General features: G+C 53.3%; 2 protein-coding genes and 1 long non-coding RNA gene across 8 annotated transcripts; 2 read left to right on the forward strand and 1 right to left on the reverse strand.

The window, feature by feature from the left end:
• The first annotated feature begins 1311 nt into the window (after positions 1-1311).
• On the forward strand, positions 1312-11251 carry ELMO3 (engulfment and cell motility 3). 5 transcript variants are annotated; one of them, XM_026085385.1, is made up of 15 exons: positions 1312-1395; positions 2142-2241; positions 2345-2496; positions 3454-3532; positions 4238-4288; positions 5011-5142; positions 5464-5568; positions 6108-6216; positions 6461-6597; positions 6710-6873; positions 7063-7175; positions 7463-7567; positions 8132-8214; positions 8632-8712; positions 9686-11251. In XM_026085385.1, the coding sequence occupies exons 2-15, from the start codon at positions 2179-2181 to the stop codon at positions 9896-9898; spliced, it is 1587 nt and encodes a 528-aa protein (XP_025941170.1). In that variant the 5' UTR covers positions 1312-1395; positions 2142-2178; the 3' UTR covers positions 9899-11251. The 5 variants fall into 5 exon arrangements, with proteins under 5 accessions (XP_025941170.1, XP_025941171.1, XP_025941174.1 ...); XM_026085386.1 differs by lacking the exon at positions 8132-8214 and adding an exon at positions 4650-4772 and having other exon boundaries at positions 9686-9773; XM_026085389.1 differs by lacking the exons at positions 1312-1395; positions 2142-2241; positions 2345-2496; positions 3454-3532 and adding an exon at positions 4664-4772.
• A 98-nt stretch (positions 11252-11349) lies between these two features.
• On the reverse strand, positions 11350-14985 carry LOC112975396. Of its 2 annotated transcripts, XR_003256581.1 has the most exons (4): positions 13831-14985; positions 13409-13598; positions 12933-13146; positions 11350-12301 (listed from the first exon to the last, which is right to left on the reverse strand). It is a non-coding gene; the product is annotated as an uncharacterized LOC112975396 (long non-coding RNA). The 2 variants fall into 2 exon arrangements; XR_003256580.1 differs by having other exon boundaries at positions 12933-13598.
• Positions 14986-15265: 280 nt separating this feature from the next.
• TMEM208 (transmembrane protein 208) lies at positions 15266-21399 on the forward strand. The gene is made up of 6 exons (XM_026085391.1): positions 15266-15339; positions 15421-15516; positions 15695-15754; positions 16030-16166; positions 19825-19909; positions 20947-21399. Exons 1-6 carry the CDS (start codon positions 15334-15336, stop codon positions 21082-21084), a joined length of 522 nt encoding a protein of 173 aa, XP_025941176.1. The 5' UTR covers positions 15266-15333; the 3' UTR covers positions 21085-21399.
• Positions 21400-22222: the final 823 nt, after the last annotated feature.

The raw sequence follows: 22222 nt of genomic DNA on the forward strand, positions 1-22222 counted from the left end.
GGCGCCGCCGCCGCCGCTCCTCTCACGGCAGTCCTCTCCCCTTGCTTGCAGAGCAAGCCCCTGGCCTCCGTGCTCAAGGACATCTGCGACGTGTGAGTACACCGGCTCCTGCCCTGGCCCAGCACCCTGCCCCAGAGGGCCGTGACCTGCCTGTGGCAGGCTGTGACTGACCATGGCAGCCTGTAACAGGCTGTGATGAGGCCATGACAGGCTGTGGCAGGCCCTAACCAGGCCGTGGTGGGACTGTGACAGACCATGACCAGCCTGTGGCAGGCCTGTGACAGCCTGTGATGGACCTGTGACCAGGCTGTGTCAGAGCTGTGACAGCCAGTGACAGCCTGTGGTGGACAGTGACAGGTCATGACAGGCTGTGAGAGGCCATGATCAGCCTGTGGTAGGCCACGAAGAACTATGACCAGCCTGTGGTGAGCCGTGACCAGGCTCTGGCCAGCCTGTGGCAGGCTGTGACAGGCCACAACAAGGCCATACTCTGCCATGACCAGCTGTGTGTTGCTGCAGGTGGAGCCTGCCCAACGCGGAGCGCTATGCCCTGCAGTACGCAGATGGGCGCCAGACATACATCACTGAGTCGGTGAGTGACCACCTGCCCTGTCCCCAGCTCCCTGTGGCTTTGCATTCTCCTAACAATTTACTTTCTCGTTACAGAATCGCGGGGAGATTAAGAACGGAAGCATTTTATGGCTGACCACCTCTCCGGTACATCCCTCTGTCTCCCTATCTCCTTCTCTGAAACGTGCTCTGGTATCAGCCTGCAGCTTCCTGCAATGGGGAGGATGAGGCACTCCAAGCCCACCCCAGTGACACTCTGCCAGGGCCTGCTCTGTGACATCTGGCCGATCGTGGCTCCTCTCTGTGCCTCAGATCCAGCAGAAATAGTGTGGGGAGACTAGTCTCAACCTTCTTTCTCCCTCAGTAGAACTCAGAGGAGTTCGAGGAGAAACTAAATAATATCTTGCGAAAGGCTTTGGACCCATGGGCGGACTCACCAACTATGCTTACTACCGCTCCGGTCTGACTTCCTTCCTCAGTTCCTGCTGGTTTCTGCTCTGATTGCTCTGTGTCTCAGTCCTTCTCCTCACTGGAGCTGTTCTAGCCTGAGCCTCCTTCCAAAACTTATACTTAAGCTCTCCAGCCTCTGCCTCCATCTGAGTTTCTTGCTGTCTTTCAGTGAGCCCCTTTGGCTTGATTCTTTCCTTCCTGGTAGGATCAAGAAGCAGAGGGGTTGTACAGCGGGATCCAGAGCAACAACTTGGATGTCAAGTCTGACTCACTGAAGAGGCTTGCAAGCCTTTCCCAAGATGTTACCTTTGCTCAGGAGTTCATCAACAGAAATGGCTTGAAACAGATTTTCTCTATTGTGGAAGAGGGGAATGAGTGAGTATCAGCAGAAGAATTTCCACGTGGTTGTTGGGTTTCCTTCTCCCTTGTAACGCTGTACAACCTCTGAGCTGGGCATTGCCTGGCTGCTCTGTTCAGTATTCCTGGATTATTGATCCCTGTGGTCCCTTTCTCCAGAGGCCCTGTGCTGTGGCACAGAGGGCAGCACTGGCAATAGCGCTCTTGGTTCTGCTCTGAGGGTTTTAGCTGCCAGAGGTCTGCAGGCAGCTTGAGAAAGCCCTGATTGCCAAACTAGTGGCTTTCTGACTGTTTTCCTCTCAAGATGCAGTGCTGTGTCTTCCTTGAGCTCTCCTTTCACAGAGGATCTGGAACCTAAAATTGGACAGTGTACTCTCTAAAATGTTTGCAGGTGGCAAGGAGAGATTTGGGAAGGTTTGAGTTTCCTTAGGGCTTGTGTGCGTGGTCTTTGTACCATGGTAACACAGCTTTCCGGAAACTGCAGAACTCCTCCCTGCCTTGACTTCCTGGGGTGACTAAGTTTGATTTTTCTAAACATTCTTTCTTCCATTCTCTCTCTATTCTCTCCATTCTGCATCCTCCTCTGCTCACCTCCATTCTCTCTCCTCATTCTAGCCTTTCTTTCTTCTGCTCCCTCTTCTCTGTTTTTCTAGTTATATCTGATGTACCCAGCAATGTGTAACTGGGTGGTTGCACTCCCACCTTACCGCGGCGACTGTAGGGTATCTGGACCATTCACTGTGTTTTTTCTTCTGTTTCTCCAGTACAGGGGAGATACTAGCTCACACCCTGAAGGCCTTCATGGAACTGATGGAGCATGATTTTGTTTCCTGGGAGACACTTAGTGCAGCCTTCATCAAAAAGGTAGTACATTCTGCAGATTCTGCAGCTTGCGCCTTTGGGATACCTTGTTGCTCTAGTTACCTAGGCTCAGCCTGCCTTTGACTGATGTTTCTGTGCATTGCAGATAGTGAGTTATGTCAATATGAATTCAATGGATGCCTCTGTCCAGCGGCTCTCCTTGTCAATCTTGGAGAACATGGTACCCAGCAGTCGCCTCCTCTTTGAGCTAGTCAGAAAAGAAGTGACTCTGGATCGTCTTCTCACCCACCTGCAGGTGTAAGTGGAGGGGCTGGGGCCTTGTTCCCCCTGCATCCTAGAGCCACTGGGAATGTGGCACTGGAGGGCGTTCCCTGGGTCTTGGAGATGTGTTGCTGATTATCTCTGGCGCAACATTGTATTGTCTCTTCATAAATACATTCTGTGTGATCAGTCTGTTCTGTCCCCATTGCCATGAAGCTGGGGGAGAGATAGACTGTCCTGGAATCCCGCTGCTTGGCAATTAGAAACCATCCCATTTCCAGGTCAGATTCATTCATGTCCTGTTTCACCTGGGTGTTTTTGTTCTTTAGCTGAGTGGCTTTTTTTTCTGGCATTGGCTCTTCCTGCCTTTCCCCGGTGTAAACAGTAGTGTATTCCTCACAATTTTGGGGGGCTATACTAAATAACCAGATTTTGTTAAATCCCTCTGCTGAGACAGGTTCTTTTTTCCTTCATCTTCCTCATACCTCTGCATCTCTTCAGTTTTGAGGTTTTCTATCTAGAAAATGGGGATGCCTAAACTGTGTCCAAGACTCCTGCCAGATAGGAGTCTGCTGCTTGCCTTGGATTTCCTCTCAAGCCTTTCCTGTGGCTCCCAAATGCTGTCCCCTACCTTTTCACAGAGATCTTGTGTCACACAAACACTTCTCCTTCATGGCACTTCTTGGTTATTGCTTCTCAGAGCTCTCTAGGAAGCTGCACTCACAGACGTGTCCGAAGCAATATCTGTTCTTCCGTATAGGGGTGCTCCTCAGTCGTAGGTGTGGGGAGTATCTCTCTCTTGGCCCTGCAGTGCTCCTGGCTCTGCTGCCAGCAGCTCTTTGCTGATGGCTCCAGCCTTGGGGCATCGTTTCCTCAAGTCCCCCAGCTCAGTGCAGTGGAGTCCGGCAGTCAAGGGGAGAAGAGTCTGCCTTGGGGAGGGCAAGACCATCCTCTCACATGGTGAATCTCTTCATCCTCCTCCTCCTTCCCCAGGACAAATACCCAGTTGCAGCTGAAGGCGATGGCCCTGCTCATTGCACTGCTGCTGGCTGCTACTGATGCTGAGCGACGGGTAAGGAGCTGCTTTCCCTGAGAGCAGTGGGCAGGACTGTGTGGCTGCAGAGTGGTGGGTGACCGCAGGGCAATGGGCATTGCAGGCCTGAGCACAGCAGCGCAGCCATTGCTGGGGTGCTCTGCCGAGAGGCTTCTGGTGTTTTACTCTCTGTAGAGTAGTTTTGGTGGATACAAGAATTCAAATGCTAGGAGCAGCATTAGGTGTGGTGCTGTCACAGGGACTGTGATGGCCCAGATGCAGAGCACAGCATGGCTGAGTATGGCATGGGAGCTGGTGGTGCAGGGCAGGGATTCCCTCATCTGTGATGGGAGGTGTGGGCAGCTGGGGTTCTGCACTGTAGTGTTTGCATCCTCTAGGACTGCAGGACTGTGAGGAGGTGCCCAGAGACATTTAAAGTTAGTCTCCCTGCTCTGCCTCTTCTCTTTGGCTGGCACAGCTTGTGTCAGCATCCTTGTGGGACAGGGTCTATCTGGGCCCTGCTGGAGCACACTGGCTCTGGGTGCCAGGCTGATGGGAGCTGAGGACAGGTTTCCTGCTCGCCAGTGTCACTCCTCAAACTGCCTGTTCCTTTTTATCCCTACCCTGCCTATGGCCTAGAGCCTGGCATAGCAGCAGTGGGGGTCTGTAAAGGGAACACTGACTTTTCTGGGAAAGAGTAGCATGCTGAACTAGGGAATGTTTCACAGTCTCTTCCCTTCCTAGGATATGATGGACTACCTGAGGGAGAGGAACGTCAGGCAGTTTATCCACAAGGTATGAAGCAGGGGTCATACAATGGTCTGCTCTGTGCCTCTGCCTCTATCTTTCCTCCCTAGCCTCTGCCTCTTTGTGTGTGCCCCTCTCAGCCCGTGGCATTGGTGGCTCCCTGTCTGCTTGGGTTAGCTGTGTGTCCCACACCCCTTCCTTGATGCCTCCTATGGGTGCTGTTATGTCCCTCTGAGGGGACACCCCAGCTGCCTGTAGTTCAGTGCACCCAGCTCTTGCCCAGCTCTGAGGGGAGCTGCCTGCCTCCTACAGTCCTGTGATGCAGCAGGGCCTTTGGCAGTTGGCCCTAAACCTAGAGGGACTGGGGGCAGCAGCCTGGGGGAACCTTCTCACTTGCAGTCCCTTGTAGAACATCATCCACAGCTCGGAGCCGCTGGGGGACGAGATGGCCCATTACCTGTATGTGCTGCAGTCCATCAGCCTCAACCTCCACGAGCGCCGCATGAGGACCCCCATGGATCCCTATTCACAGGTCTGGGAGCGCTCTTCTTGTGGGTCTGGCCCTCTGCTCTGTCCTACTCCCTCTCTCCTTCTCCCTGATGCTGCTGCCCTGAATGGAACTTTCTCTTCCACCTGTGGAAGTGGAGGTGGATGAAGATTTGCCTTTGGGGTGTGTTCCTTTCCCAGTGGAGTTCATTGTTGGTTTTAGTCCTGGGAGACCCTGCTTGCATGGGGCTTGCTGGCATCCCTTCTCTCTGCTCTCCCTGCAGGAGCAGCGGGAGCTCCTCCAGTCACTGCGCCAAACTGCCTTTGAGTCAGAGAGTGAGACGCCCACCAGCAACTTCAGCACTGAGCGCCGGCGCTCCCTGTGTGCCAAGGAGTTCCGCAAGCTGGGCTTTGTGGTGCGTCTGCCCTGTTCCCCCACCCTATCCACATGCCTGTCCCACCACCCAGCCTTGTCGGGGCCTTCCAACATCTTCCCTGGGCCTGGCATCCCTGTTGGTCCCACTGGGCTGCTGTGCAGGACCTCCCTTCTGCTCCTTCAGCACCACTAAACAGTGAGTGCTGCAGAGCTGCCATGTACTGCAGGGACCGTTAGTACTGTCCTTTGCTCTACTTGCAGCCCTTGTTTTGAAGAGCAAATCCTTGGGCTGCAGCAGGGGGGGCTCTGCTGCTTGGAGAAGAAAGCAGTTGCTAAATTGCATCCTTTTGTGTCCTCTCAGAACAACAGCAACCCAGCACAGGACCTGTACCGTGCCCCCCCGGGACTCCTTGCCCTTGACAACATGGTGTATTTCTCCAGGCATACCCCCAATGCCTACAGCAGGGTGAGTTCTGTCACTTGGAGAATTCCCTGGCAGAGAGGTGCTCGGGGATCTCCTGTTTCTCGGACCCGTCCTTGGCCAGACCCAGACTGGGATACTACTGCCTCTTGAGCTGGTGTCCTAGTGTTGCCCTGTTTGACTTTCAAAATGCATCTGAGTCCCTCCTGAGGAGAGGAGCCAGCCATTTGAGGCTGACGGCACTCCACTAAAGGGCCCCTCTATATTTTAGTATTTGCTTACAGCTTGGTTTCCAGGTCTAGTTTGAGTCTAAGCAGATCTGGGCAATTTGGGCACAACCAGTTAGTGGATGCAGAGCATTAGCCACACTCTGACCTGTTCTGCCTGTGCTCAGCTCCAGCACTGAGGCAGGAGGATGAGGAGACTGGGACTAGTTTTCAAGGAGAAGCTAAATACTGCTGTTAGGAGGGGATGGCTGAACTAGAAAGTGCAGAAGGAGCGTGAGGGGTCTGAGCCCTGTATTGCTGGGACATCGCTCTGATTCTGTGGCCTGTGTAATGTGAGGCAATGACCTTTTCCTCCAGTTTGTCCTTGAGAACAGCAGTCGTGAAGACAAACATGAATGCCCGTTTGCTCGGAGCAGCATCCAGCTCACCCTGATCCTCTGCGAGATCCTGCACGTGGGAGAGCCATGTATGTGTGTTCCCCAGCCCACCCCTCTCCCTGCCCTGCTGCCTCCTGGCTGGCAGGAGTGAGGGCAGGCATGGTGCCATGGCTGGGGGGCTGTGTACATGCCTGCCCAGCAGTGCAGCAGGCTCCAGTGTGGCTGACACTGGGGGAAGGGAAGATAGGGCTGGGAAATATCTGGGTTCTCCTGGATACTGAAATTCCCTGGAAAAATTGGGGAATCTGGCATCATCTGTCCTTCTCACTGCAGGCTCGGAGACGGCTCAGGCCTTTTACCCTATGTTCTTCGGGCAGGACCATTTCTTCGAAGAGCTCTTCTGCATCTGCATCCAGTTGGTGAACAAGACCTGGAAGGAGATGCGCGCTACCCAGGAGGACTTTGACAAGGTGAATGGGGATGTTAGGACCATGGATGGGAGCCAGGGCCACAGGGTGCGTGTGTGTTCAGGGGCTCTGGGGAGCATCGCCAGGCTAGGAGTGACACTCTGCACCCCCCCAGGTGCTGCAGGTGGTGCGGGAGCAGATTACCAGGACCCTGTCCCTCAAGCCCACCTCCCTGGAGCTATTCAAGACCAGAGTGAATGTGCTGAACTACAGTGAGATCCTCAAGCTGCGGCAGACAGAGCGGCTGCACCAGGAGGAGACACTGGCTGTGCCCGTGCTGTGAGTGGGGTGTGGGCAGGGAGCTGGAGCTGTGACAGGGCCGTGCTGCTCCAGGCAGGGACTCTCAGGCAGGGCTGCAAACCCTACCTGTGGTGGGAGGGAGATTCTGTGGGGCAGAGAAGGCCCTTGGAGAGGTGGTGGGTCAGTGTTGAAGAGTCCATGCTCCTCTCCTTCTGGCTGTTGGCCCAGAGAGTTGCGTGAGAGGCTGAAGCCTGAGCTCCTGGAACTGATACGACAGCAGCGTCTTCTGCGTCTCTGTGAGGGCACCCTCTTCCGCAAGATCAGCAGCCGCCGCAGGCAGGGTAAGTGTCAGCCCTGTGCCTGCTCCCTGGACAGGGGTGCCAGGGTGGGAGCAGAGGCCGAAAAAGTGCCCACTTTTCCTGCCACAGGGGAAGCCACAATTAACTGTGGCCATTTCTGTGGTGGGCAGTATGCCAGACTCTCGAGAAGGCTGGGTCAGGCTGAACTGCATGGCGCCTGGGTTGGGGGGCTGGGAACACGGGTGTGTGAATGGGGGGCTACTCCATTCACCTGGAGACTGGGCACTCGGCTGGGGGCTGAACATATCCCTACGGCCTTTCTGCTGCAGATAAGCTCTGGTACTGCCGCCTGTCACCCAACCACAAGGTGCTGCACTATGGGGATGTGGAGGAGGGCGTGCATTCTCCCCCCATTGAGAGCCTGCCGGAAAAAAGTAGGTGATGGTGGAAGAGAGAGAGAGAGAAAAGAGAGAGAGAGGGAGGGAGGGAGACAGGGAAGGGATCCTCCTTCACACTGAAGCTCCAAAGTGCTGGGGATGCCAGAGGGTGGGAACTGGCCCCCTGCCCAGGTGCCACATGTTTGACCCAGTACCTACTGGTGCTGTGGGACTGGGGGCTGTGGCAGTTCAGACCAGGGCTGGCTGGCTCTGGAAAGAGCACTGCAGAGTAGCTTGAGCTCTGCTGAGTAGCATACGGGTACAAGAACTGTTGCTCGGACTCCACTGAGCTCTGAGCACCAGGTACCTGAAGGAGACATGGTGTGGGGGCAGATTGCTTCCTGCCACTGCCAACAGCATCTCCACAGCCTTCCCTTACTGAAACTGGCCCAGAGCCAGGTCTGAGCCCAGATGTCCTTCTGGGACTGTGGCTAATTGCCCTGCATCCTCACATTGCTGACCCAAGCGGTCTGCAGTGGCCTGGGGTCCCTGCCTGGGGCAGCAGTTTTGTGGGTAAGGAGGGAGGACAGTAGGCACTCACAGCTCCTATGCCTGCCCCAGTTCCCGTGGCAGACATGAAGGCACTACTTGTTGGAAAGGAGTGTCCACACACGAAGGAGAAGAGCTCTGGGAAGCAGAACAAGGTCAGCACTGCCCCCGACCCCGCACAGTCCAGAGGGCCCGGCTCGCTCCCCTCCCTCCTCCTTGTGCACACTGGACTGCACTCTTCTGCCCACCACCTCTTGCTCTACATCTACCACGTGCCACCCTCTACCCAGACATGTCCTGAGGTACAGCTGTCCTTGGCAGCTGGCCAGGATCCAGGACTAACTGTCCACTCCAAAATCTAGAGGCCTCTGAAGGAGATGTGGAGATGGGCTACTGTGTGGCAGGTTTTGGCCTGTCTAGGTGGGGGGGAGATCGGAGGCATGTTGGGTCTTCTGGGCCACACAGGAAGAGGCTGGGAAGGTAGCCCCTGCTGTGACCCCCACTAGGGCAGAGCACATCCAGCTGAGAAGCCAAGAAAGCTTTTTTTGCCAACCCCTGTGCTTTTCCTGCAGGATGTCCTGGAACTTGCCTTCTCCATTGTGTATGATGTGGAAGAATACTGTCTGAACTTCATTGCCCCCACACGGTATGAGGTGAGCTCTGAGGGCCAGGGGTGCTGGAAGGCATGCTGTAGCCAGATGTCCTTGCCAGGGGGCGAGCAGGCAAGGAAGGGCTCATCTCTTCTCCCACCCTTGGAAAAGGAGGCCTGCTGCAAAGTCCTTTGAATACTGTGGTTCTCAAGGTGCCATGTGCACTCAGCAAAACAGAGGAGAGAAGGGGCTGAGGCAGGTAAACTGGCAGTTGCTGGCTTTGCCCTGGATTTGGACATCAAAGGGTGATTTGTGACACTGGGAGAGGAAGTGCCCACTCCTGCCCTTCACTGCATAGCCCAGAGGAACTGGGATTCCCTGGCATCCAGCTAGCGTCCCAGCTAATGCCAGAGGGACAGTAACTCCTTTGTGTGCGTGGCTGAGGCCTCAGAGGAATGTGAGGACTGCTGCTCTCCAGCTGGCTGCGAGATTTGGGGATGAACAAAGACCCAGCCAGGCTGGGAAGGTCACACATGGAGCTCAGGGAGTGACACTGGCTTGAGGAGGGGCTGTGGAAGTGGGGGTAAGTGGCTGGGGGAAGGTAGGGCTGAGGCCACATGCTGGAAAGAAAGCTGATGCCTTCTTTGACTGGAAAGAAAGACAGATGCTAGTCTCCCCCAGGGCAGCACTGCATGTCAAACATGCCACTGGGCTTCCCCAGGGCTCTGGGCCAGGCTCCGCATGGCTGGGAGCTCAGTGCATGGTGGCAAGGGAGAAAAGAGCATTGCTTTTAGCTGCATGCCTCTGCTGGAGCATGGGCGGCCAGTTAATGGCGGGGGCCAACCTGCCCTTAGCCTAGGCGAGGGCAGGGTGAGAGTGGCATGGTGAAGGAGGTGTGGGGAAGGAGGAACTCAGTGTAGGGCTGCTCTGGGCACATGGCCTGGGGTGGGTGCTGTGGCGGGTGCCACACAGATGGAGAGAGGGGTTCCCTCATCACCTGACAGGTGCTGGAAATGCCTGTTCTTTGCTCCTCCAGTTCTGCCTCTGGACAGATGGGCTGAACATGCTCCTGGGCAAGGAGATGACGAGTGAGCGAACACAGACAGATCTTGATGTCCTGCTGTCAATGGAACTCAAGCTGCGACTCCTGGACCTGGAGAACATCAGCATCCCTGACACCCCCCCTCCTGTTCCAAAGCCCCCCAGCAACTTAAACTTCTGCTATGACTTCAGCCATGCAGAGCAGTGAGTTCCTGCATCCCCCCCTGTGCCCACCTCCCCTGTCCTTCTCTTTCCTCTACAGGCTGCCCTATTTGGTTCTGTGGTGGTCGGAGCTAGAATCATTTTGCTGTCTGCCAACAGCAAAACCCTTCCTCCGAGCTCTGTCCTCCATTCCTGCCCAAAGGGATGAGCCCAGGTGCTGGATGGTGGCCTGTGCCTGTGCTGCCTGTCCCTTTCCTGTGTGCAGTAGGCTGTGAGCAAGCAGGGCGGTCTGTCTCCTCTTCCACACCTCCTACTTGCCCAGCCTGAGCTCACCAGCACCCCAGACCAAACTCCCCACCCCTCTTCACCTGTGCCCTGCTCACCCTCTCCTCACCATGAGAGCACAGGGCTCAGCCACTGAGCTTCAGGCTCCTGCACTTACCATGCTACTGTTAAATGGAGGCTGGCAACTTGTCTGCTTTGCTCCCCTACCATGGGCAGGTGAGATGAAGCACCTTCCAGACAGCTGAGCCCTTCTGTGCTGGTGCTGCCCTCCCCCACTTTGTTGCAGTCAGGCTCTGGGAAGAGGGCAAGGAAGCCAGCAGGAATAAAGGTACAGGTGTAGGGCTGTGACAGTGTGGGGACAGCATTACAAAGGTACAAGTCTGCACAGCCTGACCCTCCCCATAACAGCTCCTCAGGGTAGAGACGCCCCTTTTGGAGAAGAAAGGGGTGAGAAAAGAAGAAAACACCCCTGCTAAGGCTAGATGACCAGATGGCATTCTCCCACAGGGTCAGTGTCGTGTGATTACCCAGCCAGGCCACGGCCCTTATGCAGTGGGGGAGCTTATGGACAGAGCAGTATCCTAGCACCAAATGGGTTGACTGATGGGCCAGTCACTTATGCACTGCAAATTTTCTGCTGAACCCATCTCTCCTCCCATCCCTTCTGCAAGTGCTCCCAGAGGTCAGTTAGGGCACAAGTCCCTTCTCCCCAGCAGAATTTGAAATGGTCACAGGCTTATCGCAACTGTGCCTAATGCGGCAGGGAGACCCCCAGTCTGCCCTTGTCGCACAGCACTGAGATGCTTGGGCTAATCCTGGTGCCTTCCCCCAGATACTTGCACACTTCAGCCATGCTGCTGCACCACTGCAATACAAGCTACCTCCTCTATGGCCCCAAACATCTCCCACCCTGGTGCCCCTACTGTTAATGGTACCCTGGTGCCCTGTGCCTCCTTGTGCCTACAGCTTCTCCAATGGCTGTTTACAACAAGGGATTAGCCTGTGAGCCTATGACTGTCTAAGCACTGTAACCACACATCGCTGGGGTGGCATGGGCTGTGACTGCACCTCCACCTCCTGCGTATTTGGACAATAAACACTTGTGAAGAACTCAGAACCGTGTCCTCTTGAAAGGTTTGGGGACTGGGTCAGGCTGAATGCAGGCAGAAAGGCCAGGGCCACAGTGGGAGGGTGAGACAGGGCCTGTGTTGTAGAGCTGGACAAGGTGCAGCATCATGCTCTGCCCTCCTGCCTGCATGTACCAGAAGAGAACCACACAAACGGACTATTTCTTGAAGAACAACATGTTGGGCAGCACCTGGGATGCAGACATGCATTTGGAAAACACTGCTTCCTGCACTGCAGGAACAAGCTGGGGAGGATGAGATTAGGCTGTCTGGGAAACTGCAGCACAGTGCTTTAAGCAGCCTATAGGATGGCTATCAGGAAGATTTCATTCCTACTGCTGAGTGGAGGAGCAGGCAAGGAGTCAGGTCACTTCAGAACAAGCTGGCTGTGGGGCTACAGCTAAGACTTACTGGGCTGGAAAGGGCATCTGGAGCACGGCAGATTGCCCCAGGTTGATCTGAAGGCAGCGCACTATGTTCCTGTCCTTCCACAGGAGTGTTAGGGCCTTCAACCCAGCACACAGGGTATGCTGGAGGCTAATGGTCTCTGGTGTATTGTAGCTCTTCTCTCTGTCTTGCATATCAGCCAGAACCACAAACTACTTTCATCTTTGAGCAGGAGGCCCTTGTGAGAAGCCATTTCCTAGCTGTGCTGTGCAGCAGTGTCCCCAGCATAGCCTGGTGGGGCAAGCTGAGGGAGTTGCTGATGTATCTGTAGTTTGGAGGAGTTCAGCTGCTTTCACCACTGGCCAGTAAGAACATCTTGGCCAGCAGGCATAAGAGACATCTGGGCAGCATGATCACAGTCTCCAGGCCACATCTAAGACAGGAATGTTTCTTCAGCTGTCCAAGGCCAGGGTCTGCCCCTCACAGGATGAGGGAAAGCTCTGCCATCCCCTGAAACCATGACTGCACACATGTCTGCAGGGGGCATCCAAGGCAGAAAGTGCTCTGTATCTGTCATACCGATCCCACTCCACATGGAGATGTCCAGGCTCTTCAGCTGTCTTCACTGCTTGCTGAGAGCTGTCAGTGTCCTGCAAACAAGACAGCATTCAGGGCTGTCCCCCCCCCAACAGTCTGGTCCTGGAGCCCACCCAGGCTAAGCTGCAGCCCCACTTTCAGGGCCTGTGAGGCCCACACTTTTGCAGCAAGAAGAGGGGACCTGGGCCTCCGCAATACCTACTGGTGAGTGAGCTTGTTGCAGTCAGAGATATTTAGAGTCAGTCTGTAAAAAGGCAGCTGCCTCTATAAAGCCCCCATTGGTCAAGTTTCCACAGTGGCTCAGCGACAGTTGCTCTAGGCTCTGGCAGACCCTAGCAACTGTTACCAAGCTGGTGTCAGTGATCTCTGAGACTAGGCTAAAGGACAGCCACCTCAGCCCTGGGAAGTAGAGAACCTGGACAGAGGGCAACAGACATCAAGTAAGCCAGCCAGCCAGCTCCCTTCGGCTCTGTGGCTGTCAATGCGCTCCTGCACTTGCAGAACTGCCCTGCTTTAACCCAGGCCACCACCTCCGCACACACTCAGCAGGAGAAGTGCCATCTGCTAGACTTCTCTAAGGGTGACAGGACCTAGAGCAATATTACCTGAAAACCTGGCATTCCCACAATGTCACCTCCTCCTCCCCTTGCTGCATCGTTGCTCTTTACAGCACCACACCCATACCTTGCTTAGACTTGCATCAGTCAGCTTGTGGCAGGAAATTAGGTCCAGCTCCTGCAGGTGCTGGAAAGCCTGAAGAGAGGCTTGAGTCTCCTTCTGGGACTTCTGACAGTCCGAGTCAGGAAGGATCCTGGAAATTTCCTCCAGGTTTGGGTAGGGTAGCAGGAAAAAAACCTGTATTTCCAAAATTCCTGCAGAACTTTGGCTCTACTTCCTCCTGCCAAGGAAAGGAGACACAGGTTAAAGCAGCAAGGAGCAAGGCACATGCTCACTGTCCCAGCGCAGAGCTGCAGCAGGAGGATCGACTGCCTCCCATGACCCTGCTGATGGCCCGCAGGGGAATTCCAGTCCCAGTGCCATTGCCACACATCAGTTGAAGGAGAGGCCTGGCCAACAGCTCACCACAGCAATGTCTCAGTGCTTAAAAGGCCACTCCAGGTCATTCCCTCTGTCTCATTTGGGATGTCCACATTTCTTACCTCTCTGCTGCTATGAGGCTTCCTTCTGGGCTCCTCTATGTCCAGGAGACCCCAGTCTGTCAGCTACTTACACCAGGACAGATGCAGGACATTCAAGAGGGTGAGATGGGAAGAAATAGCTTGGATATTTGCATCGGTGACAGAAACACACAAGGAGAGATCTAACGCACGCAGACTGCTGCTCAGAGACCTGGCCAGGCAGAGGACAGAACTATCCTTAGGAGAAGGCAGCAATGGGTGAGAGGCCAAAGCACCAAAGACAACACCCCAGGCTGCATGAGCCATAGAAACGCCTGCCCACACAGCTTTGGGACCTCAGCCCAGCAAGCAGTCCACTGCCTGTGACAGCTCTTGCCACCTGAATATGGAGACAGGCTCTGACAACAGCACCTCTCAGAAGTTGCCATGACTCAGGAACTTACTCTAAGCAAAGAGCAGAAGGTGAAACTGAAGGAGGCCAGTTTAGGCTGCCATTCTGGAGAGGAAAAAGCCTTCACCAGCTCACTGCCACTCGCTTGGCTGCACTCAGACACATCCAGGCTCTGCAGGCTCCTGAGCTCCTCCATCCTCCCGAAAGTCCCCTCAGTCAGTCTGCAGAGCTTCCCCAGGCACAGGCTCTGGAGGCCCAGGAGATGGGCTGAGACAGTGAGGGTTGCCCTGTCAGGGAGCTCCGTGCATCCACTCAGGTCTAGGCAGGTCAAGCCTGGCTGATGCTCACAGAGATGCTTTCAACAGAGAGGTTCTGGCAGTTTTGAAGTATGAGCTGCCAGAGACAGTTTCTCTGCTTGCACTAGGGTTTTCATAGCCTGCGCTCTGATGCTGGTGCCACTCAAATTCAAGGCCTGAAGGCTGCTCTCCCGCTCCCTCAAGAACCTCAGGAAGTTGTGGAAGGTTGGTATGGAAGAGGACTTGTAGTTGTCAGAGTCATGGTAGAGATCAAACTCAAAGGTGAAGTGGTGGTGGGCCGCAGCGTGCAAACAGTCAGGCTGTTGAACCTGAGCACAAAGTAGCGCAAATTGGACAAGTTCAGTTCCTGCAGGTAAGTCGGGGCCTCTTGAGCTCAGAAGATTGTCTTGGGCTTGGAGAACAGAGTCCCGGACATAAAGAGGCCACTCAGATCCAGTGAGGACAAGCAGGAACATGCAAAGACAAAGCTGGTGAAAAAGGTCTCTGTGAGGTTACTGTTCTGCTGAGCCAGGCTTTGCAGCTGTGGCCGCAGGCACTGCCCAATGCACTGAATCACATCCCAGGAGAGAGTGGAGCAGTCAATGGAGTCAAGGTGATGCAGCTCACACGGTTTTTGATGGTCGTGCAGGACTGACACCACCAGGATGTTGTAGATAACTTTCTCCTGAGAGCCAAGGGGCAGGGGATGGGAACAGATGGGCTAGGGGGGCTGGGGTGAGAAGGGGAGGCAGCAACACCCTGAACCCATGGGCAGCAAAGTGGGACTGGGGTGAGGCCTGCTGGGACCCCCAGAGCTAATGGGGAGATCTCCCAGGGCCAGGACAGGGGAAACCTGCAGGGACCCTTGGGGCTACCGGAGGGGACTCAGAAGGATGCCAGGACTGGCATGGGGGAGGCCTGCAGGGACTCCCAGGGCTAGAGGAGGGGACTCGGGGGACCCTCAGGGCCGGGGCAGGGGAGGCCCGCGGGGACCTTGTCGCCCGGGCCGCCCGGTGCCGGGTGCGGCTGACCAGCGCCGCCTCCCTCCGCGCCACCGCGGGCAGGAAGATCAGGACTTGGGCCAGCACTTGCGGCGAGGCGTCCGCGCGCCCCTCCCCGGCCCGGCCGTTAGCTCGGGCAACCGCCCGCTGCTGCCCTTCTCTCCGCCACGGAAGCGCGGCGGCCCGCGGCGCCCTTCCGGTAAGGCCGCGGCGCCGGAAGGCGGCAGTGCTGCGGCGGAGCGGCGGGCCGGCGCAGCCATGGCGGTGAGTGGCGCGGCGCGACCGGGCCGCGCCGGGCCGCGCCGCGCCGCGCCGCGCCGCTGACAGGGTCTTTTTGCTCCGCAGCCCAAGGGTAAGGCAGGCACGAAGGGCAAGAAGCAGATCTTCGAGGAGAACAGGGAGACCCTCCGGTTCTACCTCCGCGTCATCCTCGGAGCCTCTGTGAGTGCGGCTGGGCCCGAGCGGGAGTGGGGCCGGGGCCGGGAGCGCGCTGCCCCAGGCCCGGGCCGAGCCCCGCCGTAAGCGACGTGGGGCAGGCCCGAGGGGCTCCGCGGCTGGGGCAGCGCCGGGGCAAGGCCCGGTGCCGCTCCGTTGCAGCCTCGCTGTGTTCTTTCCGCAGGCTGTGTACGCAGTGGTGAACCTGGTGATCTGCTACCCCACCGCCTCTGTCTGGACATGGGTGAGCACCGGGCTGCTCTCCCCCGCGCTGCGCAGGAGGCAGGATGGGCCGGGGAGGGAGGCAGTCGTTCCTTTCCTTTGCTGGGACCATGAGGGCCTGTTACTGGTGGTGTCCCTGTATGCACCCAGGCCCAGCAAAAAACCTGGTCCTTTCAGGATTAGTCCTGATGTCAGTGATGGGCAGGCGCTGTGTAGCAGCAGACCTGTGTTTCTGCCCTTGCTGCTTTATCTGGGGAGTTGTGGCTTTTGTGGCTGACCTCTGTTTCCATGTTGCAGCTTGCGTTTGTGTTCAGTTTGGTGGTATACGGCACCAGCTACCGCTCCATGAACTCCATGGCAAAGCCGTCTTTCACAGATGATGGCAGCCTTGCTGACGGGGGGATTGACCTGAATATGGAGCAGGGGATGGCAGAGTGAGTGTCCACACCTGCACAGGTGAGCAGGACCTGCTGCCTGAGCGTGTGAGGAGACCCAGGAGAGCACTGGAAGGATGAAGCCAGACCTCAGCTCCAAATCCAAGTTGTCTCCCAGTGCATGTGTGGGAGAAGCTGGAAGCACTCTCTTTATTGCACATTCTGCCTTTAACCATTTTTTTCCAAGAATGCACCTAACTGTTCTCATTATCTGAATGCCTGACCTGGAGTGCATTAGTAGTGAGCCACCATGTGAATGTGTTAGCCTGGAATAGTCACTCTTCTTAGGGCATTTACTCAGTACCAGGTAGAAGACCGCAAGCAGTTCAGCTGGAGCAGTTGAAGTTCTTCCAGTGAAAAAGCAGCATTGACCCGCTGCATACTTCTGCGCACACAGTGAATTTTTTTTTCTTTTTTTAGATCACTACTGCGGATAGCGTTTGACAGACCAGAAAGGCACGCACTGTCAGTTACTCCATCTCAGCTAATTCAGTTGCCTTCACACCAAAAACCTCCATTTTGTCTGAACCGACTCATCTCACCTGCTTAGCTTTTTCTGTCTTTTACACCTGTGTGTAATCCAGTTCTCTCTCCAGGCAGTGCAAAGTGTTTGCCTATTTAGTCTTCTTGGAGGTGACATTGCTGTGTTTTTCTTGGTCAAGGAACACACAACAATAATTCCTGCAAAGCGATGTTAAGTAAAATAATGAGATAATAGTACTGAAGCAGTAGAAATATTTTGTAGATTTAGGTGTCTTCCAACAAGACACAACCCAGTTACAGAAAACAGTCAAATAATTGTGCATGCTTCAAGTTTTGTTCTCAGGCCTCTCTGCCCTCAGCCTCCATCTGTTGGTTCATTCTTTGTTATTTTATTTTTTTTTAGCATGTGTTCAGTGATGTATCCAGAGTGCTTGGTTCCTTCCCTCAGATGTCCATAGAGACTGTACACTTTGGGGTTTAGGACTGACTGTCACTTGCTGCCAGTCTTTTGAAAAAACTCAGTGGGGCCATGTTCTCAGTAGATCCCTAGGCAGAACTGTAATCCAAACACGGCAGGGCAGGCAACACAAAGCAGGAGGCAGGCAGGCAGTTTGTGTTGGGTGGATTATCAGTGCAACTGTCTGAGTGAGGAGGCAGTACTTGAGGAGTGTTGCTGGTGTCTGTTGTGCTCTTCTTGGTAAACAGGTCTCTTGCTGCAGTTTCTTACATGCCGGTCAAGAGGAGTTACATAATAGTCATGCTCAGGGAAGCAGCTCTGTGTCATGTCATGTTCTCAAGTGTTCCTCTTGCTGGAAGGGCCATGAATTGAGTTTTTTTCATTTCTGCAGCTAGCAGATCCATTAGGATGTTAACAGCAGGCTGACTTGTGCAGCACAAAACCTACTGCTGTCTCTTTACAGGACAAAGTCTCACCTGCTGTGGTTTTGTTGGAGTAGGAAATTTTCTACGTGCAGTCAAAGTGGCTCAAAATGTCCAGTGTAAGAGATCCAGTCACAGGGAGGAGGTGGCCAAAACCAGAGGAAATGATTTATTTCTAGTGTGGCATGTGAGCTGTTTGTTTTTCACCCTGTTTGTCCTGTAGTAACTTCTTTTTTCTGCTTGTCAGCATAGCATTTTTCTCCTGTCTTATACTTGCCATCTCTTTTGGCTCTCCTGATTTATTATAGAAATATAAAGTATTTTGGGTACCTTTGCATGTGAAAGACACAATATGGGACATTTGAGTAAGGAAAATTAAAGAAATTTGATGTCATCTTGGGTATCCTCCTAGTTCTAGGAGAAGCTGTTGGGATGTATAAGGCACCAGAGCACACTGGGTGCCCCTGCTAACTGATCCATGGATGAGTGAGATGGCATTGTCAGGGGAGATGACTGACAGATTTCAGTATAGGGATTCTGTTCACCTATTGTGAAAAGATGACAAGTGCAGTTGTAACACCTCCGCAGTCCTGGCTGTAGATGCAGAACTTTCCCTGGAAGGTACTGGGGCCACTGAAGTATTTCTGTCTGAGCAATACACAGTAGGGGTGTTTTTTCTGGTAGACTAAAATTAACTGATGTTTGTCTGAGGTAAATAGCAGGGGCTGTGGAAAATATAATGCAGCACATAGGTAGTGCTGTAAAAACACAAACTGCACAGTTGAAGTTACCATCCCGTTCTTGCCCCACACTGTTGTCTCCAAGCCTTTTCAGAGCCCTCAGCCCTGAGAGTGCAAGCCCTTCATTATTTTAACCACTTTGATCCTAGAGTGGCAGGTACACAAATGTTACCTGTTAATGAACGTTCAGTGCTCCTCTCACTGTGTGTGTCCATTTGCCACGTGAAGCACTCTAAATTAGCACTTTGTAAATCAGGGAACAAAGCTAGAGGTTACTTTCAGAAAGCAGTGAACGTTTTCCTGTCTTTCAGTTGACTGTGCTACAGTTACAGCATATTCTTTTGGAAGTGTTTCTTGAACACTGTTGATTGCTGATTGAAGGTGTTTCCCTTATGATGTCCGTAACTGAAACGGATGCTGTACATTGCTCCAGGATTGAGGAAGGCTGATCTTACGGTGTAGGGACTTCCTGGTCTCTTTGAAGAGTTGAGTTCAGTGGGAGCCATGACCCTCTGTGTGACCTTGGGTAAAGCGCTAAATTTCTGAACCTCAGTATCACAGAGCTGTTGATGGTAAATTCTGCAGTGTCTCGAGTGCTTGATGTGGTGATGATGTTCTACTCTAAACCAGTTGTTTCTGGTGCTGATTATCTAATCTCACGTTTTGAACTGTGCTGCTCAGAATGAGACGGGCTAACTCATTACCATTGCTTTTGCCTTTGTTTTCTTAACTTCATTCTTGGATGTGCCTTGAGTGTTTCTTACTCCAGCACATAATGATTTAGTGGGAGTGAAGGAGTTGGCATTTTTCTAACCCATCCCATCATGACTCTGTGTGGCTTGTGTTGAAAAATAAGTAGCTGTCTGTGTGTTCATTCTGACATGCTTTCCTGAGCATGTTCCCCCAGGAGAGTGGTATTTGAGATGTCGGCAGCTTGTCCCTGTCTGTGGCTGCCCTCAGCGCTGCCTCAGGTTGGCATGGAAAATCCCAGAGTCAGATGAGCAGGAGTAGAAGCTGTGTATTGTTGCAGCTCAGCGTGTGAATGATAGTGTGTTTGTCCTTACAGCACCCCAGCCATTTGGTGACAGTAGGCACAGCTGAGTGTGTCTGTCTGCAGAAGAACTAGCTGTCAGCAAGTGAAATGGCACAGTGAAGATTCATGCTTTCCCCTAGTGCAGCCAGCCATGAGCATGTGAGCGACTATACTTTATGCCACAATATTGTTCAAATAAACAGGCAGGTGCCTGCTATTGTTGCAGGCTGTTGGGAGGTTGATTTTGTTGCTGATATTCCCCTCACATTCCTCAGATTTCTCAGTGTCTCTTTTGGGCGGGGGATCCTAGCTCCAGGCCCTAAAGAGGGCTGGACTTGTCAGATTTTTTTTGGTTATTGCTATACTTCTTCCTAGATTAACTCATGTAGCAAAATGGGCATAGTTGTAGGGACAGCTCCTTTGGTTGGGACCAGACAGGGTTGTTCCCTGAAGTGGAGCAGGCGGCTTGTGTTGGCACAGCAGCAGGGGCTGGAACTAAAAGATTTTGCTTTTCTTCCCTCAGGCACCTCAAGGATGTAATCCTGCTGACAGCTATCGTCCAGGTGCTGAGCTGCTTCTCGCTCTACATCTGGTACTTCTGGCTCTTGGTAAACCCTGCAATTTTCCTTGTTGCTCTAAGTTGTCCCTGTCTTTCCCTGTTTTCAGAACTGAGGACTTTATTGATCCATTTCATTTCTTCATGTCCTGTTTCAGGCCAAAGCTGGTTTCTGATAAATTGTTTAATCTCTCCATCAAATCTTGTTAAAAATGAGACCATAATACAAAGGAAAGGGAATTTCTGATCCCTCTGGTTAGACCTCACAGTAAACCACGCAAAAATTAGGCTGGTCTTGGCCTTTCTCTCTAGTCCTCTGGAAGGGCAACAGAAAACATGCAGCAGATTAAGTGTGTAGAGCTTTGTGACAGTCTAATAAACAGACTGTGTCTCTTCGTGTTTGGTCTTCATACTCATTCACCTGCACTGACTGAGGCTGGGAACTGCTGGATGCTCTGCCATTCAGTAGATCAAACTCTGCAGGCTTTGATACCATTAACATACCCGACGCTTTTAACTCCTGAAACATTTGTCCAGCTAAAACGGCTTTTGCAAAAATTAAAAATCTCCAACCAATTAAAAAAACCCCCACAGCTGCTTTATCTCATGAACATGTATAAGGCAATCTTGGGAGAATGGAAAGACATCTTGTTTCAGTCCTTACAAGTTTCTTTTGTGCTGGTCCTGGCAGAGGGCAGCCTTGACTGTGACTACCCCAGATGCTGCATGGATCATGTTTTTTCATTCAAAGAAATATTTTTCTTCCTGAAGGAGGGAGAGGCTGGATGTCTGGGAAGCTGGATCTTTCTGGGTAATTCAGAACTGATGCTGGGATTTCCATACATGAAGCTTAAGTGCTGTGCTCTCAGAGACATGTGCAAGTTCATAAATTCTATGAAATCAGGCCATTTATTTTGGGTGCCTGCCACTGCCTTTGATTTCAGTGCATCTTACGGTGCCCATTTCAGCCTGTAGACATTTGCCAGCTCCCTTGGCTTCCTCTATAGGACCAGCCCTCCTGACCTTAGCACTGCCCCTGCCCCTGCTGCATCCAAAGTGACTGAGTTTGCTGCCACATGTGTTTTGCAGGCTCCGGGGCGCGCACTCTATCTCCTGTGGGTGAACATCCTGGGGCCCTGGTTTACAGCAGACTCTTCGGCTGCCAGTCAGGAGCCAAATGAGAAGAAACAGCGCCGACAAGAACGCCGCCAGATGAAGCGCTTCTAGCCCTGGCTTGGGAGATGGATTAATGCTGTCTCTCATCTCCATGCTGTTACTTCATCAGGGATGCAACTGAAACCAATCAGAAACCATCGCAGTATCTATGTTGCCCTCTGTCATTGCTGCCATTTCACTGTAAAGGCTGCAAGAGACTTCCCTCGGTTGGTTCTTAGTGCCAGTCGAGGCCTTGCTCCTTGTGATGACAAGGGTGGGTTGTGCTGGGATGTGTGTAAATACCTTTTTAAAGCAGTGCTGTATTGCATTTAGGGTTGGGGGTTGCAATGTTGGAGGAAATACTATATTAAAGAGCAGTCTAATTGACCTCGCTGGCTGTGTGTTTGTACAGGGGGGCTTGCAGAGGGGAGCTATTAAAAATACTAATATATCCCTGGAGGCCTGGACCAGATGAATGTGAAATCCCCAAGAGAGAGCTGATCTTGTCTCTTCCCTAGCTCACTCTGTGCCACAGTGTCTGTTCCCTGGAGAGGGGCTTTAGGTGCCCTGTGAGATCTAGAGTGTGCAAAGCAGCTGGAGGGGCTGTGAACTGGACTCACAACCAAACTTGGAGCTTTCGGGATTGAGACTGGGCTCTTTGGAGTCACAAATTGGCCTGTGTGACCTTTGGGGGAACTCAACAGGATAAAAAGGCTCCAGCTGAAAGAGGCTAAAACCAAATCCATGTTTTATTTGAAAAAGAACTCTCCCAGGGATGGTGTAGCCGGGGTGCAGAGACTGTGGCAGAGATCTCATGTGTTAGGGACCAGGAACAGCCCGGGGGAGCTAGGCAAGGAAAAAGTTCTGAAATCAGCCTTGGTTGATGGGTTGGGGCAGGCCTGGGGTACAGCCAGACTCAGAGGTAAGCTGAGCTCTGGAGGTATCCCAGAAGTTGAGGCATTCTGGATTGCTACAATGGTACCAGGTTTTGAACTATGATCTGTGAATGTATACAGTCCTTTCTGAATCCTTCCAGCCTCTGCGGCATCCTATGGCCATGAGAGCTATATTTAATGATGTGCTATCTGAAGTGATGCTTCTTACTGGCTGAATATCTGAGAAACAGCTAATGGTCATGTACTCTTCTTGCAGGCTCAGGTGGTGACTTTGCTCCTGAGACATCTCAGGGTACCTGAGCTGAAACAGGCCT

Source organism: Apteryx rowi, unplaced genomic scaffold (genome assembly GCF_003343035.1).
Source record: "Apteryx rowi isolate R43461 unplaced genomic scaffold, aptRow1 scaffold_668, whole genome shotgun sequence".
NCBI lineage: Eukaryota > Metazoa > Chordata > Aves > Apterygiformes > Apterygidae > Apteryx > Apteryx rowi.

Coding starts and splice junctions, on each gene's coding strand:
- ELMO3 (XM_026085385.1), top strand. CDS start 2,179: ATGGAACTGATGGAGCATGATTTTGTTTCCTGGGAGACACTTAGTGCA. Junction 2,242..2,344: donor GTGCAGCCTTCATCAAAAAG/GTAGTACATTCT, acceptor TGTGCATTGCAG/ATAGTGAGTTATGTCAATAT. Junction 6,874..7,062: donor ACACTGGCTGTGCCCGTGCT/GTGAGTGGGGTG, acceptor CTGTTGGCCCAG/AGAGTTGCGTGAGAGGCTGA.
- TMEM208 (XM_026085391.1), top strand. Junction 15,517..15,694: donor GCGTCATCCTCGGAGCCTCT/GTGAGTGCGGCT, acceptor TTCTTTCCGCAG/GCTGTGTACGCAGTGGTGAA. Junction 15,755..16,029: donor CCGCCTCTGTCTGGACATGG/GTGAGCACCGGG, acceptor TCCATGTTGCAG/CTTGCGTTTGTGTTCAGTTT.